The 21,343-nt window shown below is 41.1% G+C and overlaps 1 protein-coding gene across 1 annotated transcript in view; it reads left to right on the forward strand.

The window, feature by feature from the left end:
* Positions 1-18,988, forward strand: part of EDNRB (endothelin receptor type B) — an 80,686-nt gene extending 61,698 nt beyond the window's left edge. Inside the window, exons 5-8 of the mRNA XM_033949416.1 lie at positions 13,430-13,579; positions 16,286-16,419; positions 16,808-16,916; positions 17,748-18,988. Coding sequence (XP_033805307.1) covers positions 13,430-13,579; positions 16,286-16,419; positions 16,808-16,916; positions 17,748-17,879 — 525 coding nt within the window. The 3' untranslated portion in view covers positions 17,880-18,988. The remainder of the gene's footprint in view (positions 1-13,429; positions 13,580-16,285; positions 16,420-16,807; positions 16,917-17,747) is intronic.
* Positions 18,989-21,343: the final 2,355 nt, after the last annotated feature.

Genomic DNA, 21,343 nt, shown 5'->3' on the forward strand with positions numbered 1-21,343 from the left:
CCACTTATGGTAGCTCAAGTATATTTGTGTACCTAAGGGTCCTTTTACAAAGGTGTGCTAGGGCCTTTACGAACACAATAGCGCACGTTAAATTTCCGAGCACACTAGCCACTATTGCCTCCTTTTTAGGAGGTGGTAGATTTTTAACTACCGCTCGCTAAAGCGCACGGTAATTTGTGCATGCACTAAAAACCCTAGCACACCTTCTTAAAAGGAGCCATAAGTATACTAGGCAGTATACAAAAGTAATAGTGATTTATAAGTTGAGTGTGTAATTTATTTATTTAAAACATTATAATCCTCCTTTATGGTAATATGGTGACATGCTCATGGCCTTTCCATGCTCTGCCCATATATTCATACCCTTGCAACTATGCACTAAACAACTTTGGGGTGTATTTTATAAAAAAGCACCTAGCAGTTACATGCAAATATAGCAATCATTGGCACCTAATAGTAGGCGCCAAGTTATAGAATGGGAGTATTTCATGCTTAGATTACAGTAATGCACTATACAAAGGAATCACTAAGAAAGAAATAAAATATCTTCATATTATTCAAAATACTGCCATTAAAATTATTTCAAAAGCACGTAAATACGATCATGTCATAAGAACATAAGAACATAAGAACTGCCTTCTCCGGATCAGACCTTCGGTCCATCAAGTCCGGCGATCCGCACACGCGGAGGCCCTGCCAGGTGTACACCTGGCTTAATTTATAGTCCACCATATCCTTATATGCCTCTCTTAAGGAGATATGCATCTAGTTTGCTCTTGAAGCCTAGGACGGTCGATTCCGTCATAATCTCCTCTGGGAGGGCATTCCAGGTGTCAACCACTCTCTGAGTGAAGCAGAACTTCCTGACATTAGTCCTGAACCTGTCCCCCCTTAGCTTCATTACATGTCCTCTAGTCCGTGTCAAATTGGACAATGTAAATAATCTTCTCTGCTCTATTTTGTCGATTCCTTTCAGTATTTTGAAGGTCTCGATCATATCCCCACGCAGTCTCCTTTTCTCAAGGGAGAACAATCCTAGTGTTATAAGTCTGTCCTCGTATTCCAGTTTCTCCATACCCTTCACCAGTTTTGTTGCTCGTCTCTGCACCCTCTCCAGCAGTTTTATATCCTTCTTTAGGTAGGGAGACCAATGTTGGACGCAGTATTCCAAGTGTGGTCTGACCATTGCCCTATAAAGCGGCATTATAACTTTCTCCGATCTACTCGAGATTCCTTTCTTTATCATGCCCAACATTCTATTTGCCTTCTTTGCCGCTGCCGCGCATTGTGCCGACGGCTTCAGGGTCCTATCTATCAGTAGGACCCTGAAGCCGTCGGCACAATGCGCGGCAGCGGCAAAGAAGGCAAATAGAATGTTGGGCATGATAAAGAAAGGAATCTCGAGTAGATCGGAGAAAGTTATAATGCCGCTTTATAGGGCAATGGTCAGACCACACTTGGAATACTGCGTCCAACATTGGTCTCCCTACCTAAAGAAGGATATAAAACTGCTGGAGAGGGTGCAGAGACGAGCAACAAAACTGGTGAAGGGTATGGAGAAACTGGAATACGAGGACAGACTTATAACACTAGGATTGTTCTCCCTTGAGAAAAGGAGACTGCGTCACACCTCTTTTGATCAATGCTCACTGGCTTCCTATAGATCATCAAATTTCCTATAAAATAATGTTACTGACTTACAAGACCAAAACTTTCGGCCAACCTGATTTTATTAACAGGTTACTAATCCCCCAATCCCCCCCATCGTATATTACATTCATCTAATCAAAACTTGCGAGCCATCCCCTCTTTAAGATACATTAACACTGTTACGGCCCCTACCATCTGGAATTCAGCACCAAATTATATAAGAGAAATTGCATCCCTTGATAAATTTGAAAGTAACTTGAAGGCCTTTCTTTTTAAAGATGCATTCAGTGTATAATAGTCCTTCTAAGGACCATAATGGAAATCTGTTTCTTGCCATTTTTTTATTATTTTAGCTTATTTTACACTAGTCTTTAAGCCCGTTACATTAACGGGTGCTAGAAAATATGTCTCTGTCTTTCTTTCTTTCTGTCTCTCTCTGCTGCTGTTTTTCTTTCTTTTTGTCTCTCTCCCTGCCCCTGTCTCTTTCTTCTTTTCTTTCTGTCTCCCTCCCTCCCACTATTTGTCTTTCTTTCTATCTGTCTCTCTCCCTGCCCTCTTTGCAGCACCATTTCTCCCCCCCTCCTCCACTTCCCTATTGACCTGTTAATTAATAAAGATGTTTGGTGAACAACTTTATGAATCAACAGCTCGGCAGAATCGAGTATTTAAGCAAAGCTGACAAAAAAAACATCAAGAAGAAACCAAGAAAAAACTGCAGGCTATGTACAAGATGCAGGCAATAAAAAAAACATGCAATTAGCAAGTATTAAATGCTGGCTTAATCAACTTAAGCCTTTGTTAGAAGATTAATGGAATGGTTAAGGCCTGGGAATTTGCAAGTCTGTTGATTTTATTCCTCTTAAAATGTATGATTTTCAAAACTTCCTGTATGTGACCTCTCAGGAGTTTACTGGGTATTTTTCATGCTCTGAGTTATTTACTTGTCTGTTTGCTGTTTGTCTCTATTGCACAAGCAGTACTCACTGAGACTTGGAGGAAACCTACCCCACAAGAGGTTTTGCTTAATATAATTTCAAAGTGCTTACGATCTGTTGCAGGCGGCGAAGAAAGGCAGGCTGGATGTGTGACATCATAGGCGATGCGTTTGGAACTGCGACACAAAAGCACATCTGGACGGCGATCTCGCAGCACTGTCAGGAAAAAAAAAGCCCACACGATTGTGTAGCACTTTTGGTACTTCCTCCAAAAATGCTTTTTCCAATATTGAAGGTGGTTTTCATAAAAGTGGCCACTACACGATCGTGTGTGTGTGTGTGGGGGGGGGGGAGATGGGTTCTTCTGACAGTGCTGCGGGATCGCCGGAAAACAAACAACTGAGCGCATTTGGGACGATCCTGTAACGTCAAAACTTACACATTCGTCGATCCTATAGCACCGACGCAAAAAAATAAGAGCGCATTGGAGACACACACCGTTCATTGTAGCACCAATGCAGGGCGTCTCGTGAGAGGATCCACTGCAGTGGCGCGAGGTGGAGAGCAGGGAGGCTTGTCTGACGCGCATGCGCACTCTTGTGGGTGCCTTTTCTAAAAATGTTTACCTTGACACATTTTGCGTTCTAATAATATATAACTTTATTCGGCCAGTCCCGCCTCTCCGCTGCTCCCCCTTCCGCTCACCTTCTCCCTCGTGGCTCAGTGTCACTGAGGCTTCCTTCGCTCTCCTGGGCCTGCTCTCCTTCCCCTAAGTCCCAGCCCCTCACTCCGCGCCATCTAGCGCATGCGCACTCGTGCTGCCACATCCCGACAGATCAGGGAGCAGGAAACACGTGGCGCGAGTGTGCATGCGCACTTAACGTTTTATTATTATAGATTATTTTAGACTATTTATATTTTATTCCCCTTCCATTTGTTTTGGTCCTTCCCCTCTTTCTCTTTACACAAATTGTATTTCTGCCCTTCTCCATCTTGTATCGGAAAGTTAATGTTTGTCAGTGCATCTGATTGTTTCTAGCATTGTTTGTAATTTGTTTATAATGTACACTCTTATTATACTTTGTTTTTATATTATGTAAAACCGCTTTGAATTTTAATAAGGCGGTATATCAAATTTTTAAATAAACCTGAAACCTGAGAATTTACACCTCATTACGAAAAGAGCAAATGTTAAATGCCAAGCTTGTTGATGAATGCTAGCGGTGCTTTAGCATGTATCAAGCTGTAACATAGGCCTTTAAGGTATATTAGTACTGTATTAATGCAGGGGCTGGAGGAATTGTCGTACAGCGAAAGATTAGAGAAACTGGGCCTCTTCTCCCTCGAACAGAAGGGACATGATCAGAACATTCAAGGTACTGAAGGAAATAGACTTAGTAGATAAGGACAGGTTGTTCACCCTCTCCAAGGTAGGGAGAACGAGAAGGCACTCTCTAAAATTGAAAGGGGATAGATTCCGTACGAACATAAGGAAGTTCTTCTTCACCCAGAGAGTGGTGGAAAACTAGAACGCTCTTCCGGAGGCTGTCGTAGGGGAAAACACCCTCCAGGGATTCAAGTCAAAGTTAGACAAGTTCCTGCTGAACTGGAATGTACGCAGGTAGGGCTAGTCTCAGGGTGCGGGTCTTTGACCAGAGGGCCGCCACGTGAGCGGAGTGCTGGGCAAGATGGACCATTGATCTGACCCAGCAGCGGCAATTCTTATGTTCTTATGTTCTTAGTTTAGTAAACGAGCCTGCTAGGATATTTGTGAAAGGAACAGTCACACTGTTAAATTATCATATAACATTAAAGTGTAGGGAGATGTATCAATCAAAACTTCAAATCCATGCTTATTCTGCTGAATAAAATCACTCAACAAATGTAAAAAAATGTATCTTTAAAATATATGAAAAATATTTTAAAACTGTTTTTAAAACGTTTAAAAACGTTAAACGTTTCTTTTACCTCTCGATGGACCTCAACACCTCCCCCCACGGACCGGGAGCACTCGGGGCAGAGCGGGAGCAGAGTAAGGCTCACTCTGGGCATGGGAGCGAACTCCGCTCCCTCCCCTCCCGACGGTGCACCGCTGAGCCAGTTGGAAGGCTCAGCGGGATCTCCCCAACAGTTTAAAAGTTTGTTTTTGACGGTTTCAGTTTCTTTTACCTCTCGACGGACCTCAACACCTCCCCCCATGGACCGGGAGCACTCGGGGCAGAGCGGGAGCAGAGTAAGGCACACTATGGGCATGGGAGCGAACTCCGCTCCCTACCCTCCCGACGGTGCACCGCTGAGCCAGTTGGAAGGCTCAGCGGGATCTCCCCAACAGCTTAAAAGTTTGTTTTTGCCGGTTTCAGTTTCTTTTACCTCTCGTCGGACCTCAACATCTCCCCCCACGGACCGGAAGCACTCGGGGCAGAGCGGGAGCAGAGTAAGGCACAATCTGAGCATGGGAGCGAACTCCGCCTCCTCCCCTCCCGACGGTGCACCGCTGAGCCAGTTGGAAGGCTCAGCAGGATCTCCTCAACAGTTTAAAAGTTTGATTTTGCCGGTTTTAGTTTCTTTTACCTTCTCGCTGGTCCTCAACACCTCCCTTCACAACCCACTCTCCTACCCAGACACTAAACACAGCCAACAACCTAACCACTGGAAACTACACTGCCTCTACCAGCAGCCCCACCTCCATAATGAAGCTAATTCCACAAACAAACACCCAGATTATCCTATTAATAATCCTTCTCATATCCAGCTGTAAGGTAGAAGCAAACAACCTACCCAACATTCCCACTAGCTCAATTGCAATCAAAACCCTTCACCCTAACAGGAGAGTTCCAATAGACAGAAACTCCAACCACCAAACAAGCATTCAACACCCCATAACACCAGCATGGGGAAGAAGAGCAACACAACCCAAGACCAAACCGCACCATAACCCAAATTCACTCATCTACCCTAAAACGATTCACAACCACCAAACAGAAACCACCACCCTTAACTGTGCCTACTTAAACGTCAGAGCCCTAGGTCCAAAAACAGAACTTATAAAAACCTGGATAAAAAATGAAAACTTAGACTGCCTCTTCCTCACAGAAACCTGGCTAACATCGGACACAGACCCAAGAATTACAGAAGTCTGTCCTCAAGGATACAAAATTACAGTGACCTGCAGAGAGAAAAAAAGAGGAGGTGGATTAGCGATCTTACTCAAAGACTTCCTAACCTTAAACATATTGGAAAAAACTTCTACCCCTTACATGGACCTTTTAGCATGTCAAATCTCTTCCACCGCACTGAAAAACTCACTAAACTGCATGCTCTGTTATATAACACCGGGAAACTGGGCCATGGTTAGATCCGAATTTTAAAACTTCATATACCAAAACTCACTTACAGCAGCACACAATCTTATCCTAGGAGACCTAAACCTTCATCTTGAAGACCATTCATCCAAGCCAGTAGACAATCTACTTTCTTTCCTCAATGCCCTATCCTTCCAAATTTTAAACCCACAAACTACTCATGAGAAAGGACACCAACTGGACATTGCAGCCTTCATGACCCATCAAACATCTACTTCAGAAATTCAAATGTCTAATGGAACCTGGTCCCCATCCCTCTGGTCAGACCACTACACTTACACCTTCAACATCATCTGGACCAAAATCAAATCCAAACCAATATACAAAATAGTAACCTACACATCACGCAAACGCATCAAGCCCGCCATTTTCTGGTCAAAAGTAGACGAAAGAATCCAAGAAGATAACCCCAAAGACTTCATTTCACACTGGGGCTATTTGAGCAACAATATCCTTGATGAACAAGCCCCACTTCTAACCAAAACCAGAACATGCAGACGATCAGACCAATGGTTCGACGAAGAATTACTCCTACTCAAGAGACAATGTAGACATCTGGAAAGAAAATGGAGAAAACCCAACCAAGATCACACGAAAACCGCCTGGAAAAAAATTAACAAACAATACAAACTTCTATTAAAAGAAAAGAGAAAAAAACATTACACCAACCTAATAGGCACAGAAACCCAAGACACCAAAAAACTATTCCAAATATTAAAAGATCTAACTAACACCATACCCTATTTGACCACTAACAATAACTCCTCCCCTTCAGCCTCCCTCCTAGCTGAACACTTCAAGAATAAAATTACAAACACCAGAGCTACTCTCATTAGTAACCCAACCCACCTACTCGAAGTCACAATACTCCCCACAGAAAATGAATCTTGTGATGCAGACAGATCTTGGTCCCAATTCCCTAAGATACATTGGACCGAATTCAACAAACTCTACAATAAGTACAGCCACGCATCATGTGAACTCAACCACTGCCCGCCATATCTCCTGTCATTAGCTAGCACTAAGTTCCGTACCTTACTCCTACACTGGATACAAACCATGCTCACAGATGGCATTTTCCCGAATGACCTCAGCGAAATTATCATCACCCCAATATTAAAAGACCCAAAAGGACCAACAGACCTCTCATCCAACTACAGATCAATAGCCTCAATACCTCTATATATCAAACTAACAGAAGGATTAGTAGCCAAATTCCTCACCAACTATCTCGAGGACCATAACTTACTCCATCCCACGCAATCCGGCTTCAGAACTAACTTCAGCACAGAGACACTACTAGGCTCCCTTATCGACACAGCAAGACAACACCTCAGCATTGGAAAAAAAATGCTGCTCATACAGTTGGACCTGACGGCGACATTTGACCTGGTAGACCATAACATCCTACTGCAAATCTTGGACTCAATAGGCATCTCAGATAAAGTATACTCATGGTTTGAAGGTTTCTTAAAATCCAGAACATACAAAGTAAAATCAGACAAAGAAAAATCCAAACCTTTGTCCAACCCCTGCGGTGTTCCACAAGGGTCCCCACTGTCCCCTACTCTCTTCAACCTATATACGGCCTCTCTTGGTGTTTACCCGAACAAACAAGGCCTATCCTCTTATAGCTATGCTGATGACATCACCATCCTCATTCCTTTCGACCAACCAATGCTCTTAATGTCAGACACACTACACAGAACTCTAGCTACAGTTATGACTTGGATGGAAGACCACAAACTGAAACTCAACCCAGACAAAACTAAATTCATCCTCCAAGAAAATAACAAAATCCCAACCATAACCAACTTAGAAATCAACTCTATCAACTACCCTTTGCAAACCACCCTAAAACTTCTAGGTATGACTATTGACAGAGGCTGTACCATGCAACCACAAATTAACAAAACAATACAGAAATCTTTTGCAGTTATGAGAAACCTTAGACAAGTCCGAAAATTCTTCGAAAAAACACAATTTCAGCTCCTAGTACAATCTCTAATCCTAAGTATCCTAGACTATTGCAACATCCTCTACCTCCCCTGCCCTGCAATAATGATTAAACAACTACAGACAATTCAGAATACAGCTCTGAGACTCATCTATTCATTGAAAAAACATGATCACATTACTGAGGCATTCATCAATTCTCATTGGCTTCCAATCCAGGAAAGAATACAATTTAAATTCTACTGTATACTATTTAAAACTATAAATGGAGACAGCCCAACCTACCTAAACGACCGCCTCATCCAAACCACCTCTACCAGGCATAGAAAAACACACACCCATTCACTTACCCCCCAATCAAAGAAGTAAAACGGAAAAAAACTATACAACGGACTACTGGCCACTCAGGCAGCGAAGATAGACAACCAAGTCTCCAACCTATTGACAACAACCCCAGACTACAAGATGTTCAGAAAGGAAATAAAAACTATACTCTTCAAGAAATCCCTTAATAAAGCTTAATACCATGATAAAGCTTAACCCCCTTCTTACCATCCCCTCCCTAACCCCAGATCCTACTTTTCCCTCTCTTGGAAACCTTCTCTGATCTAACGTTGTAACCCTTCTTCCATAACTCTTTTTGTAATCCGCTTTGAACCGAAAGGTAATGGCAGAATAGAAATCTGTAATATAATGTAATGTAATGTAATCATACCATTGTAGGACTGTGTTGATCAATAGCTGTGAAACTGTAACCATCTATCCCACCCAAAAATTGTTGCTGTAGAGTTCAATAATTGTTCTAACCAAAACTCCATCAGGTTTAAAATGCTCAAAAAAATAGGCATTACCAGGCAACAGCTGATGTTTTTAGACATACTGTATACTGTAAATGCCTCTCCTGTTCAATTAAGTGAAGAAAATATTCTTCGTAAGCACATTCATACTTATTTCAGGTCAAATACATTCAAGGAACATAACTGCATGCAGTGCATGGCTAATTGTTGTTTGGGGACTTTTTTGTTTTTTTAATCACCAGATATTAATTTTGCATGGGTCATCCAGATAGGAAAATGGAAGCCCAAGTCTGGATATTCACAATTTGTAGGGAATTTTTACAAAAAGGCTCATTGAATAGATGGATTTTTGTAAAATACCTACCTACAAGGCTGCAGGAAATACACGTGCAGTTGGCAGCACGTGAAACAGATACAACCATTTCCAAAAAAAAGCACATTCAAAAAAAGTGCAACATCACTCAGGATTTTGTTTTGTAACCCAAGTATGTAAGTGCCCGATTTCACAAAACTGAATATTCAGGGGGGGTCAGTTAAGAAGCCTAGCTCCAAACTCTTAGGAGCTCCTTTTATTAAGGAGTGCTAGCGTTTTTAGTGCATGCACAAGATTAGCGCGCACTAGCTGAAAAATTACCACCTGCTTAAAAGGAGGCGGTATCAGCAAGCGCATGTGGCAATTTAGCACGCCCTTAATTTTCACCTTTTTTGAGATGTTTAAATACAGCAATTATCCCCCCAGGCATACATCCAAAGACCTAAATCCAAACTAACAGTTAGCTAACTCTTACACATGACTCAGACATGCTCCTCGCTTTCAAAACCTTTCATGAAACGATTCCGTACTTCATGAAAACTAAACTACGAATCTACTTCCCAAAGCGACCTCTGAGGTCCCAAGGAGAAAAACGACTGACCATACCTTCTGGCCGCTCCCTCAAAACTGAAACCGCCCGCAAACGCTCCTACTCACATTTCATACCCAAACTTTGGCACACAATCCCCCCATCTGTCAGATCACTAGATGGACTTTGGAACTTCAGGAAGGCCGTGAAAACCTTCCTCTTTATTAACCCAGCGCCTTAAAGTCATTCACCTTGAAATGCCACCCAGTCAACGCACCTATGTCACTTAATCTCACCAGATGCTACTTAGTAAATATGTTTTATTGTCATGTCTATATTGTAATTTATGTAAACTATGTCATCTCTGCTCTGTCTGGATTATTATGGATGTACTTTGTAACCCGTTCTGGGCTCCTTTGGGAGGACGGGCTAAAAAATCAAATAAATCAAATAAAAATAAATAAATGTCAATGGGCACATTTTTTTCAATTAGGCATGTATTATTGATTATTTATTTATTTATACATACTGATTTATATTATACCAGTATTCTAGAAAGATTACATAAAAACATCCATGTTTCATATAGGAATCATTTTACAATGCTGCTCTATAATGGTGCACCAAATGCGAAGAAGCTCATTAGAATAGAATGGACTTCTTTGCATTCAGCATGTGCTAATTAGTAGTGCAGCTTTGCAAACGGAGCCCATAATCTTTATAATACAAAGCATAAAAACAAACATCTCATACATCAGGCCATCCAAATTGTGGTACTCAAAATCTATTAAAAGTAGCTATCATATGTAAAGATTGGGGGAAAAAAACCCTTCTAATGAATATGGATAGCAAACAACATGGCCTGCAAATCAGCAATTAAAAAGCTAGCATTATCAATAACTCCAATGAATTTGTAACATTAGTAAGTAGAACAGCTAATTTGCCCAACAAAAGCTTGTGAAAACAAGAAGGTGTTAAGTTCTTATTTAAATGTCAGCGAATTGGAGAGCAATCTTAACTCTTTTGGAAACTTGTTCCATGTGAAGGGTCCCACAATAGACAGATTGTGGATCGACGGTATTAAAAAAAGCCAAACGCCATCATACCTTAATGCTCTAGAAAGGTGATATATTTTCAACATGGTCAACAGATAATATGGAACATTTGCCTGAATTAACATATGTATAAACAAAATGATCTTAAAAGTAATACTCTACCGTAGCAGGAGCCAATGCAAGGCCTGAAGATAAAAAGCAATGTGCTAAAGTCTCAGTATGCCCCCACCGATACAGGGGTAATGGGTTGAACCTTCAACTTTATATCTCCACTCCAATTAACTTTTATGCCCATAATTTTGATAATTCTATATAGCCATGATCATCCCACATGAGGACAATTTCCCTAGTGTTGATGATCCTTTGAATTCTATGACTGTCTTTACCTCTTACTCTCGTATTTTACTTTGACTACAGTTACTCTTAGCTGCCCTCAAGAAGCTGCTAAGTTAGGCAACTGTCATGTATAATAGTTAAAAAAGCCCTGGGTAAACACATTATTTATTTATGTTATTATTTATAGACCACTTATGCCCTAAGTAGTTTACATTCAGGCATTCAAGTATTTCTCCCTATCTGTCCTGGTGGGCTTACAAGCTGACTAATGTACCTGGGGTGTGCTGGGCTTGAATCTGCAACCTCAGGGTACTGAGTAGAGAATGACACGGTGAAAAAATTGGTCCCCATCACCGCCCCGTCCCCGTCTCACCATCCTCTGCACCGCCCTGTCACCGCCATTCCCTTCACCGCCCCGTCACCGCCACTGCCATCCATTCCATTCACCGCCCCGTCACCGCCACTGCCATCACATTCACCGCCCCGTCACCGTCACTGCAGCATGCATAAAAGCCTCAAACTGACACATTTTGATCACTAAATTGAAAATAAAATCATTTTTCCTACCTTTTTGTCTGGTGATTTCATGAGTCTCTGGTCCTTCTTCTGATCCTTCTTCTTTCTTCTCCTGCCCCCCTCTTTCTTTCTCTCTCCCCCTGGCTCCCCTCTTTCTTTCTGCCTTTCTTTCTCTCCCTCTTGACCCCCTCTTTCTTTCTGCCTTTCTTTCTCTCCCCCCTTGGTCCCCCTCTTTCTTTCGTGCCATCGTGCCAATTTCTCCACTTCCACGATTCTTTCCCTACCCTCACCCCCAAGCCAGCAGCCAATTTCACCCTGCTCCTTCCTCGATGTCCTGAACTTCATCGGGCAGCAGCAGCATTCACAATTCACTTCTGTTGCCCGCTTCAGGCCTTCCTCTCTGTCGGGTCCTGTCTTCATGAAAACAGGAAGTAGGCAGGACCCGGCAGAGAACAAGGCCGAAAAAGAAAACCGGCAAACTAAGGAAAGCTGGAGAGCAGTAGCGTACCAAGGGGGGGGGGGGGCGGGAGGGGCGAAAAAGGTAATGGCGCCAGGCCTTGGAGCACCGAGGCAGACCGAACCCCCGAACCTCCTCCCAGCCGAACCCCCGCTGATCCTCCTATCTCCCCCCCCCAAGTGAACCTTTCCGACTTTCCCAGCGAAAGCAGCAAACCTCCCAACAGTAGCGTCATCAGTGACGCGTCAGAGGGAGGAGAAAGCCGCGAAGGAGGTTTAATTACAGGTGTGGCAGTAGCGATTGGTCCTCTTCTTAGGGGGCGGAGTCAATGCGGCAACGTGCAAGTCGGGTTGAGGAGACAGACCACGCGAAGACAAACATGGCCGCCGGAAAAAAAAATGACACCCGGTCAAGACCAAAGATTCACGGTGAAGATACGGTAAATAGCGGTTCTTTGAAGGGGGTACATTGGCCTGCGGGGACAAATCTTTTCACCTGCGCCTGCGGGCGGTGAAAACTTTTTTCCCCGTGTCTGCGGCGATTTGAGTAAAGAGTCTCTGAAGCCCGCAGCTAAACCGCAGGCTCCCCGCGGCTCACTGCGGGGATCTCTCCCCGTGTCATTCTCTAGTACTGAGGCTGCAGCCCTAACCACTAGGCCACGCCTCCATTCCAAGCCTTCTAAAATAAACTCCTTCATCTCTCAGTTTACTTCATATTTTTTGAAATGAAGACCATGCACTTTGTATTAGGTTTGATCTTATGAAGAGTGATGTACTTTTTATACTTTACGATTACTGGACTTTCAAATGTTAATATAATTAGGAGCCCCTTTGCAACAACAAATTCTGGGTAGGTGAATTCAGTCTCACAGCTATTGATTAAGATATTGCTGCAAAGATCTGGCTTGTATATATTTTGTATATATTAAATGGGGAGGTTGTATAGATTTATTATACGGTTTTAAACATTACGAGAAGAATTAGGGCCCTTTAACCAAGCTGCGGTAAATGGCTTAATATGGGGCATGCTGAGGCTTCCTGTGGTAATTTTTGGATGTGCGCTCACTACCCTCATGCTTAAAAAAATAACATTTAAGGCTCCTTTTACAAAGGCGCGTTAGAGGTTTCTACCGTGTGCCGGCGAGGTAAATGCTCTGACACTCAGAGGAATTCTATGAGCATCGGAGCACTTACCTCACTGGCCCATAGTAGAGACTTCTACCGCAGCTTTGTAAAAGTCAGTGTTATTTTATAGCACTGCGGGTGGATCTGGGGGCAGAGAGCGAGCGCATTTTGCTACATTGCCACATGCTAACTAATTAGTACATTCTTAATGCGTGAGCCCTTACCGCCTACATATTGGGTTACAGTTGGGGCTCACGTGCTATTGGCTCTGTTCCCCTATAAGTTGATATTGAAAAGAAGTAGATGAATTAAAAATAGCAAAATACCTCATTATTGTAAAATATTATTTTTGAGAGGTAATACTTTCCCTGAATTTCTCAATTCTTATATGTTTTCTAGCTGTACAAAGAAACAAAAGACTGGTGGTTGTTCAGTTTTTATTTCTGTTTGCCACTGGTTGTTACTGGACTTTTCTATACTCTTATGACCTGCGAGATGCTGAAGAAGAAAAGCGGAATGCAGATTGCCTTAACGGACCATCTTAAACAGGTATGAAACAAGCAGCTCCACCCAAAACTAAAGCGATGCATTGTCTGTGATGCACTCATCTGAAAGCCACAAATGTATTCAAAGTAAAAAATATCCCCAATCCTCATGTTCCAAAAATCATTAGAATACGAACAGGAGAATCTGCCTTCACAACCATGAATAGCAAAAAACAACAATAAAGATGACCAATGGTGTTCAGTCTCTTTTTATTGTGATTGACTCGATACGATTGTGTTTCAGCCCACAAGGGGCCTGCCTCAGAAGTCTTGTAGTTAAGTCGTGATAGACAAAATCAAAATGCTCTTTTACTCATCATGGAAAGTACTGCTCCGTATAAAACCTGCATATGCGGCTGAACTGCTGGCTTGAAGACATGGACAGCAGCATACGTTGGTTCTTCAAGCCAGCAGTTCAGCCCCATATGCAGGTTTTATACGGAGTAGTACTTTCCATGATGAGTAAAAGAGCAATGTGATTTTGCCTATCACGACTTAACTACAAGACTCCTGAGGCAGGTCCCTTGTGGGCCAAAACACGATCGTGTCGAGTCAATCACAATAAAAAGAGACTGAACATCATTGGTCACCTTTGTTGTTTTTTTTTCCAAAAATCATTAGACACATACACACCATAAACAAATATGCATATACATAAAAATAATATAAATGAAACCTTAAGTTTGTATGCCACATCATCTCCACAATCGTTGAGCTCGGCATGGTTTACAGGAACTGGTATAGAGAAGGAACTCCATAGTAAAGAACCCCCCACACCCACCCCCGCTATGGAATCATGAACTACTGAGACCTACCTTCATTATTCCTTTCCTATATCTCTTATTTATATATTTATATTTAAATACTCCACAGAGTCTAAACAATATTACTTAAAGGGGTGAATAAGCTTCAGATTATGGAGCTATTAACCCAACTGGGTTTCAAACGTGATAAATTCACTTGCTCCCAATCAAATATAGGCAAATTCCCCCAGCCTATCCTGTTCATTAACTAATTTTTTAATTTTTTACTTTTTTGCTTAGTTTTTAATATCTTGTACTATATTTTGTCTAGACTTAGGGGTCCTTTTACTAAGGCACGCTAGCCATTTTAGCATGCACTAAATATTAGTGTGCGCTAAACGCTAACATGTCCATTATAGTCTATGGACGCGTTAGCGTTTAGCGTGTGTGAAAATGGCTAGCGCGCCTCAGTAAAAGGACCCCTCAGTGTGTGCTTGCGTGTTCTTGAAAAATTTCCACCTGCATACAGTCAAAGCAACGCTCACAAAAGTTGTTTTGGTAGCCTCAGGAGGTCACAAAAATTCAAACCAGCAAACTTCATTTTATCTTCTTAACAGTTCATATAAGCCAAACTACTTATCTGCCATCTGCTATTCATAGAAATATCGCTGCTGTGCTGTAATCCGCTACCACACTGTAACTGACACTGACAGGGTTTTGCAGTGTTTTAATCTCGCCTGCTGCATCAGGGTAACTCATAGGCAACTCTTTTTAAACATTATTGTATGTTTCTCTATGGATACACATAAAGAAGGTTTAAAAAAATATAAGGATTGGGACCAGAATCAACTGTGTATATAATGGGGTCACAAGAATCATTTTTAATGATTTGTAGAACATTTTGGTGTTTTACTCTGTGTGCCTAGATTTTATTGAACAATAAAAGTGTGGACACTGCAATGTATCCAAATAGACCAGGAAAATATGTCTTCCTCTAGTTCATGTGTTGATGTTGTTGATATCTCTTCTCCTTCTGGCGCCTCTGGGAATGTCAATAGCGAAGCCCCCTCTCTCCCCTAGTCCCCTCCCTTAAAGGCAAAGGAAACTCTTGCAAAGTCCTTTGTTACTTTTTTTGTAATGGAAGTAGTGGCAGTTTAGAAGTGTTGGAAGAAAGGTAAGACAGGAAAGGTTGGGAATGACAGACAGAAGATTGGTGGGGCAAATTTTTTCTTATAATTTACATGTGTTCTCATTATGTCATCCTTTTTCTGTGCCAAATCCTCTGGAGTTTTTGGTAGTAACCCCATGCATGGCACTTGAGGAATTACCTTGCTTACCCCATCCTAGCAGCGTAGCAAAGCAGCTGATTTAGGATGAGTCTGAGAGCAAAGTGGGTGGTCCAAAAATTTCATGTTGGGAGGCCGCCACCATTGTCCTGGAGCCACTGCCACCAGCCTCCGAGTGCATATGCTGAATTCTCTGCAAGCATGAAAACTGAGCATGCACAAGGGGGGAAGTAGCCTGCAGCTGGGACCAGTGGAGGCTCCAGCACAGTGCCAGTGGCCACCCAACATACAGAATAAATTCTTTCAGTGAGGAGGAGGTCCTTGACTGGTGGGTTTGGGAATCCCTGCCAGCCACACTAAAGGAGATGAAATTTTGGGTGGGCCTTAGCGCAAACTGGGTGGGCCCCAGCCCACCCTGGTCTATCTGTGGCTACGCCACTGCCCCATCCTATATCTAGCTATACACAGGAGCTAGTATTAATGATAGTTTCACAAGAGTTTCAATTGACATTGTTTTGTGAAAATGGAGTATCTCAGGAAGTGAAGTAGAGCTTGAAACTGGGATCATTGGTTTCTGAAATCTGAGCATGGAATCTGACCAGCTCCAAAGGCAGGATAGTTTTCTCATTTGGCAGAGGAAATTCATGACTAATTATCTGGGTCTCCAATCTATTTTTCTAGAGACGTGAAGTGGCGAAGACAGTTTTCTGCCTTGTGTTGGTATTTGCTATCTGCTGGTTTCCCCTCCATCTCACCAGGATTTTGAAACTCACTATTTATGATGAAAAGGACCCAAACAGATGTGAACTTCTAAGGTAAGAATAACATTGAGTAGCTTGTTTGAAAATCATGAGATATAAAAAGGCCTGACCCACACTAAGGGGTCCTTTTATTAAGACGCAGTAGCCTTTTTAGTGCGTGCTAAATGCTAACGCATCCATTATATCCTATGGACACATTAGCATTTAGCCACACTAATTTTTAGCATGCGCTAAAACGGCTACCGCACCTTAGTAAAAGAGGAGGTAAATATTATCTCCCCATACTCTGACTAATCCAGCCCTAAGTAGTAAATATTGAAACATGATTCTCAACCCTTCTTCCCCCTCAGAAAAACGTTGACTATGTCAATAAATTTGGAAACTGTGAGGTGACCAATAAGTGAGCTGACAGTTTGTTATATTTTGTTTTCATGCATTTTAGTGTTTTTTTGGTCATGGGTTACATTGGTATCAACATGGCTTCCCTAAATTCCTGCATTAACCCAATAGCATTGTACATGGTCAGCACGAGGTTCAAAAACTGCTTCAAGGTAAGAAGTTGTATTTAGTGTTTCATTGTTATTGGAAATTAGCATTTTAACTTGTGTAAAGTCTGAAAGTAAACACTGGGTTCCTTCGCACGCAACTTTTTAGCGCGCGCTAACCCCCGCGCTAGCTGAAAAACTACCGCCTGCTCAAGAGGAGGTGGTAGCGGCTAGTGTGGCTGGCAAATTAGCACGCACTAATACGTGCGTTAAACCGCTAACGCGGCTTCGTAAAATGTGTTCCATGTTATCTGACTTTTAAAATATCCAAAAATGGGCCGGTCCTGTTTATGCTAGATAATCAAGACTCTATTATATAACATTTGAAACTCTTTCTTTCTTTCTTTCTATCCTATTATAGATTGTATTTTTAATTTCTATTAGATTTTTAAAATTTTATTTTAATATGTATAGATGTGATTTTATTTCAATATGCATAGATGTGATTCCTAATGTGGTATATCAAATGTAAATAAAACTTGGAAACCTAGATCTCCAATTTCACTTTTTTTGATTAGTATGTGATGTCAATTATAGGGATGTAAAAAAAAACAAAGCTCTTGGGGCTCCTTGTACTAAGGTGCGTAAGGGCATTAACGCGTGGAATAGTGCGTGCTACAATGCCCCGCGCTAGACGCTAACGCCAGCATTGAGCTGGCGTTAAGTTCTAGCCACATAGCACAGGGTTAGCGTGCACTATAAACGCTAGCACACCTTAGTAAAAGGAACCCTTACTTCAAATGGTTTTGGACATTTCTTCACATGTAAATCTGTCAAATTTCTGTACTTCAGACCCATGAAATAATTCTTTTTTATATATGTCTTTATCTGAAACAGTCCTGTCTGTGCTGCTGGTGCCAGTCTAAAGATATGCTATCCTTGGAAGAAAAGCATTCCTGCCTAAATTTCAAAGCGAATGATCCTGGATATGACAATTTCCACTCAAGTAACAAAGATAGCTCATCATAGAATAGAAAGAAGATGGATCCTTTTCAAGTTTATTTCAGCTTTCTTTTCTACTTTGATCTACTTTAAACTGCTCTTCTTAATCAAGGCAATAAGACTTCTAACAAGATACCTATGTTCGTACAGATGTCTTAAGCAAAAATACTTCCCTGGAGTCCATTCACTATGGGCTCCTTTTTACGAAGGTGCGCTAGCATTTTTAGCGCATGCACCGGATTAGCGTGCGCTAGCTGAAAAACTACCGCCTGTTCAAGAGGAGGCGGTAGCAGCTAGCGTGCGTGGCATTTTAGCATGCGCTACTCCGCGCATTAAGGCCCTAACGTGCCTTCGTTAAAGGAGCCCTATAACATTTATACCAGCGGGTTTGTTTTTATCAGTTTACAAAATGGTAATAGCACATAGGAGAAGTAGTATAATAGAACTAAAATCATGTTGCTAAAGCACTTAAAACATGTGGGGTTTACACTTAAAACTACCACCCATAAATGAAAATCAATGGCTTCAAATTATTATAACATTGAGAATGTATATAAAGATTTTAGTTTACCTAAGAAAGCCTTTTAACAAAATACTTTTTAACATATTTTCAAAAACACAAACTTTCTTTTATAGAAGAGATTGAAAGAAAACAATTGCTCTTATTCTTTTAATCAGGATGTAATACTATTGCTCAAGCATGGTATTAATTAAAGGGGTTATTGTAACTCTGCTGAACACACTTTAAAAACATTCTGTTCTTTTACAAGAGATTGATGGAAAAATTCAATTTACTTTTAAATAAAGAAAAAATAGTGTTGATGTATAATCTCAGTTATGCTTTGCTAAACAAAAGACCTCAAACATATTAGGAAAGATGAGCTTCTTTTTAGAAGCCTTATTCATAATTTCCACATGGAAATACCAGCATTTACACCTGTCCAAAAGATGGTATTTATACGTGGAGACCTCACACTACATAGTCCTGGCAGGACTAAAATCTACATGTGTATTCCCCATTTCACAAAGGGTATATGGGGGAAATTTTCCATTTAGCTTTTCCATTTGCCCAAAAGCACATATAGGGGTTTTTAAAAAAAAAAAAAAAAAAAAAAAGGGCTTGTTTCAACCAGGGCTTTACACAAAGGATTAAGTGAGTTATTCTTCTTAATCCCATTAGTGTATGTCTACCTCTGAAATAACATTCCAGCCTCAGCTGGCAGCATTTACATGTATACATTGGTAACACAGGGAAGTTACAAGTAGAAGCTGCAAATTCACCACTTCTATGTGGAAGGGTTGACACTTCCACATGGCAGCTGCCAGGTTAATGCTGTCCATTATTTCAACATGTATATTTGCAGAATGGCTATTTCTGGGATACAAGTCAGCAAACACATGTGCATTCCTGCAGGTAACTTAGAAAAGGTTCTCTGTCAGCAGATTCTTTCCTAAAATACCAATGTGGAACTCTCACTTCTGATCTCCATATAGAGGAAAACAATATTGGAGATGAGATATAAATGAATGTGTTCTGTTGGTATTTGTGGCCTTAAAAGGTTATGATAGCTGTTTCACAGATCAATATCAAAAAGATGTTGCGTTGCATTACCTTTCAAATCCATCTTTTCAAAATTGTAGAAGTCCTTTCTGCAGAAGCTCATGTGCCATATCTTACTGTATCTTGGACATTTTAAAATTATCTCTACCTATTAGTCTCTAGGAACAATAAGGCTACTAGAACTCCACTATTACCTGTTGTACTGGCCTGGATTTCGACACAGACAACATACAAGGAGGTGCTGAAAAGTTTTCAGCCCAAACAAGCAGAGGAATGACGTGGATGTGGTCAATCTGAAACAATGTCAAAACATAGAAAGTTTCTGCACATTGGCACTTAAAATAAGATAACACTCTTTTCAGCTACAGTGATAGAATAATACTCAGAATTTAGGAAGTTGGTTGGCTGGCCTGAGAACTTTTCTGTACCCCCTTGCAGGCAACATCCTAGACTGTTAATTACTGAAGGCGCCAAATACTCAGGCCTAAAAGGAGCCTTCTATTACTCACTTAAAGGCCATCAGCCAGTATTACTCCCAGGAGGCACCATAATGGCATCCTGATCTAACACCTCTATCCTTGCTTTCAAGTTTCCAGGGAGTCTTTCTTGATTCTCTAAGCACAAAGGGAAGATTCCTGTCCTCACTCTCTGGTCCAGCCTATGAATGTTGAAATCTTAAATCTGGCCCTGCTCTTGTAAACAAGTGATCAAGCTTGATTTTAAAAAAAATAAAATAAATAAGAAACAATTGTTTCTCACCATACTTTGAAAGTTGTTTTTTCTTATGTTCTTCTTATATAGTATAATGGTAGTCCAAACATGCTTCAGTACTTACCCCCTATTTTATAAAGCCACACTAGCGACTGCCATGCGGCAAAAGCCCCAAAGCCCTTTAAATCTCTGTGGGCTTCAGGGCAGTTACAACAGCAGTTGCTAGGGTGGCTTTGTAAAAAAGGGGGAGGGGCGGTTAATGCATTTAAGGCAGGGGTCTCAAAGTCCCTCCTCGAGGACCGCAATCCTGTTGGATTTTCAGGATTTTCCCAATGCATATGCATGAGATCTATGTGCATGCACTGCTTTCAATGCATATTCATTGGGGAAATCCTGAAAACCCGACTGGATTGCGGCCCTCAAGGAGGGACTTTGAGATCCCTGATTTAAGGTGTATGAGTAAAACCAGATCATGGAGCTGAGGGCAGGACCCATTTTTATGTCTGTGGAGCAACCGAGGTATTGCCTGGAGCAATATACAATTTTTTGTAGAAATAGTAAGTTAAAACTTCAGTAGAGCAAATTAAACAAAACTCCTGCTGCTACACTATTTAGCTTAAAACTTTATTAGAATATCCTCCTTGACAATGCAATCCCAAAGCTTTACTTTTAAGCAGAATATTTTTATCTTCAAGTTTACTCAAAGTTTATATGTAGGTCTGAAATGAGAAAGTGTACTGTGGTAATAAAGACATCATTCTAGTAAGGATTTAATTGATACACTATAGCTAAATTTGTGCATGTACAGGACTGTATTGTACCTCGGTGTTTAAATATCTTTGAAAGGAAATTATGTTCTCTGCACAGAAGCTGTATTTTATTTACCATGCAATTTTTTTCATAAAAGGGCATTTTTCTTAAATTTCATATTAGCTTATTACAATTATGAGGATTCTTTATTGTCTGACTTTTGCTTTCTAATAAGAGTTTAAGCAAAAACAAATGCACAAAATCTCTGAACTTGGGAAATTCTGAGGCTTTTGGAACATTTCTTTTTTTTTTTTCAATCCAAAATCCCATTTGTACAAAAATTTGCCTATAGTACATTGGCTTGTATAAGCTTTTGAGGGAATCCTGGATGATATAAAATCTTCCTAAGCATTACTATATACAATAAGCCACTCCATGTCCTTTCATACTGGTCAGACTGTGATTAGTT

This window comes from Geotrypetes seraphini, chromosome 6 (genome assembly GCF_902459505.1).
Source record: "Geotrypetes seraphini chromosome 6, aGeoSer1.1, whole genome shotgun sequence".
Taxonomy (NCBI): domain Eukaryota; kingdom Metazoa; phylum Chordata; class Amphibia; order Gymnophiona; family Dermophiidae; genus Geotrypetes; species Geotrypetes seraphini.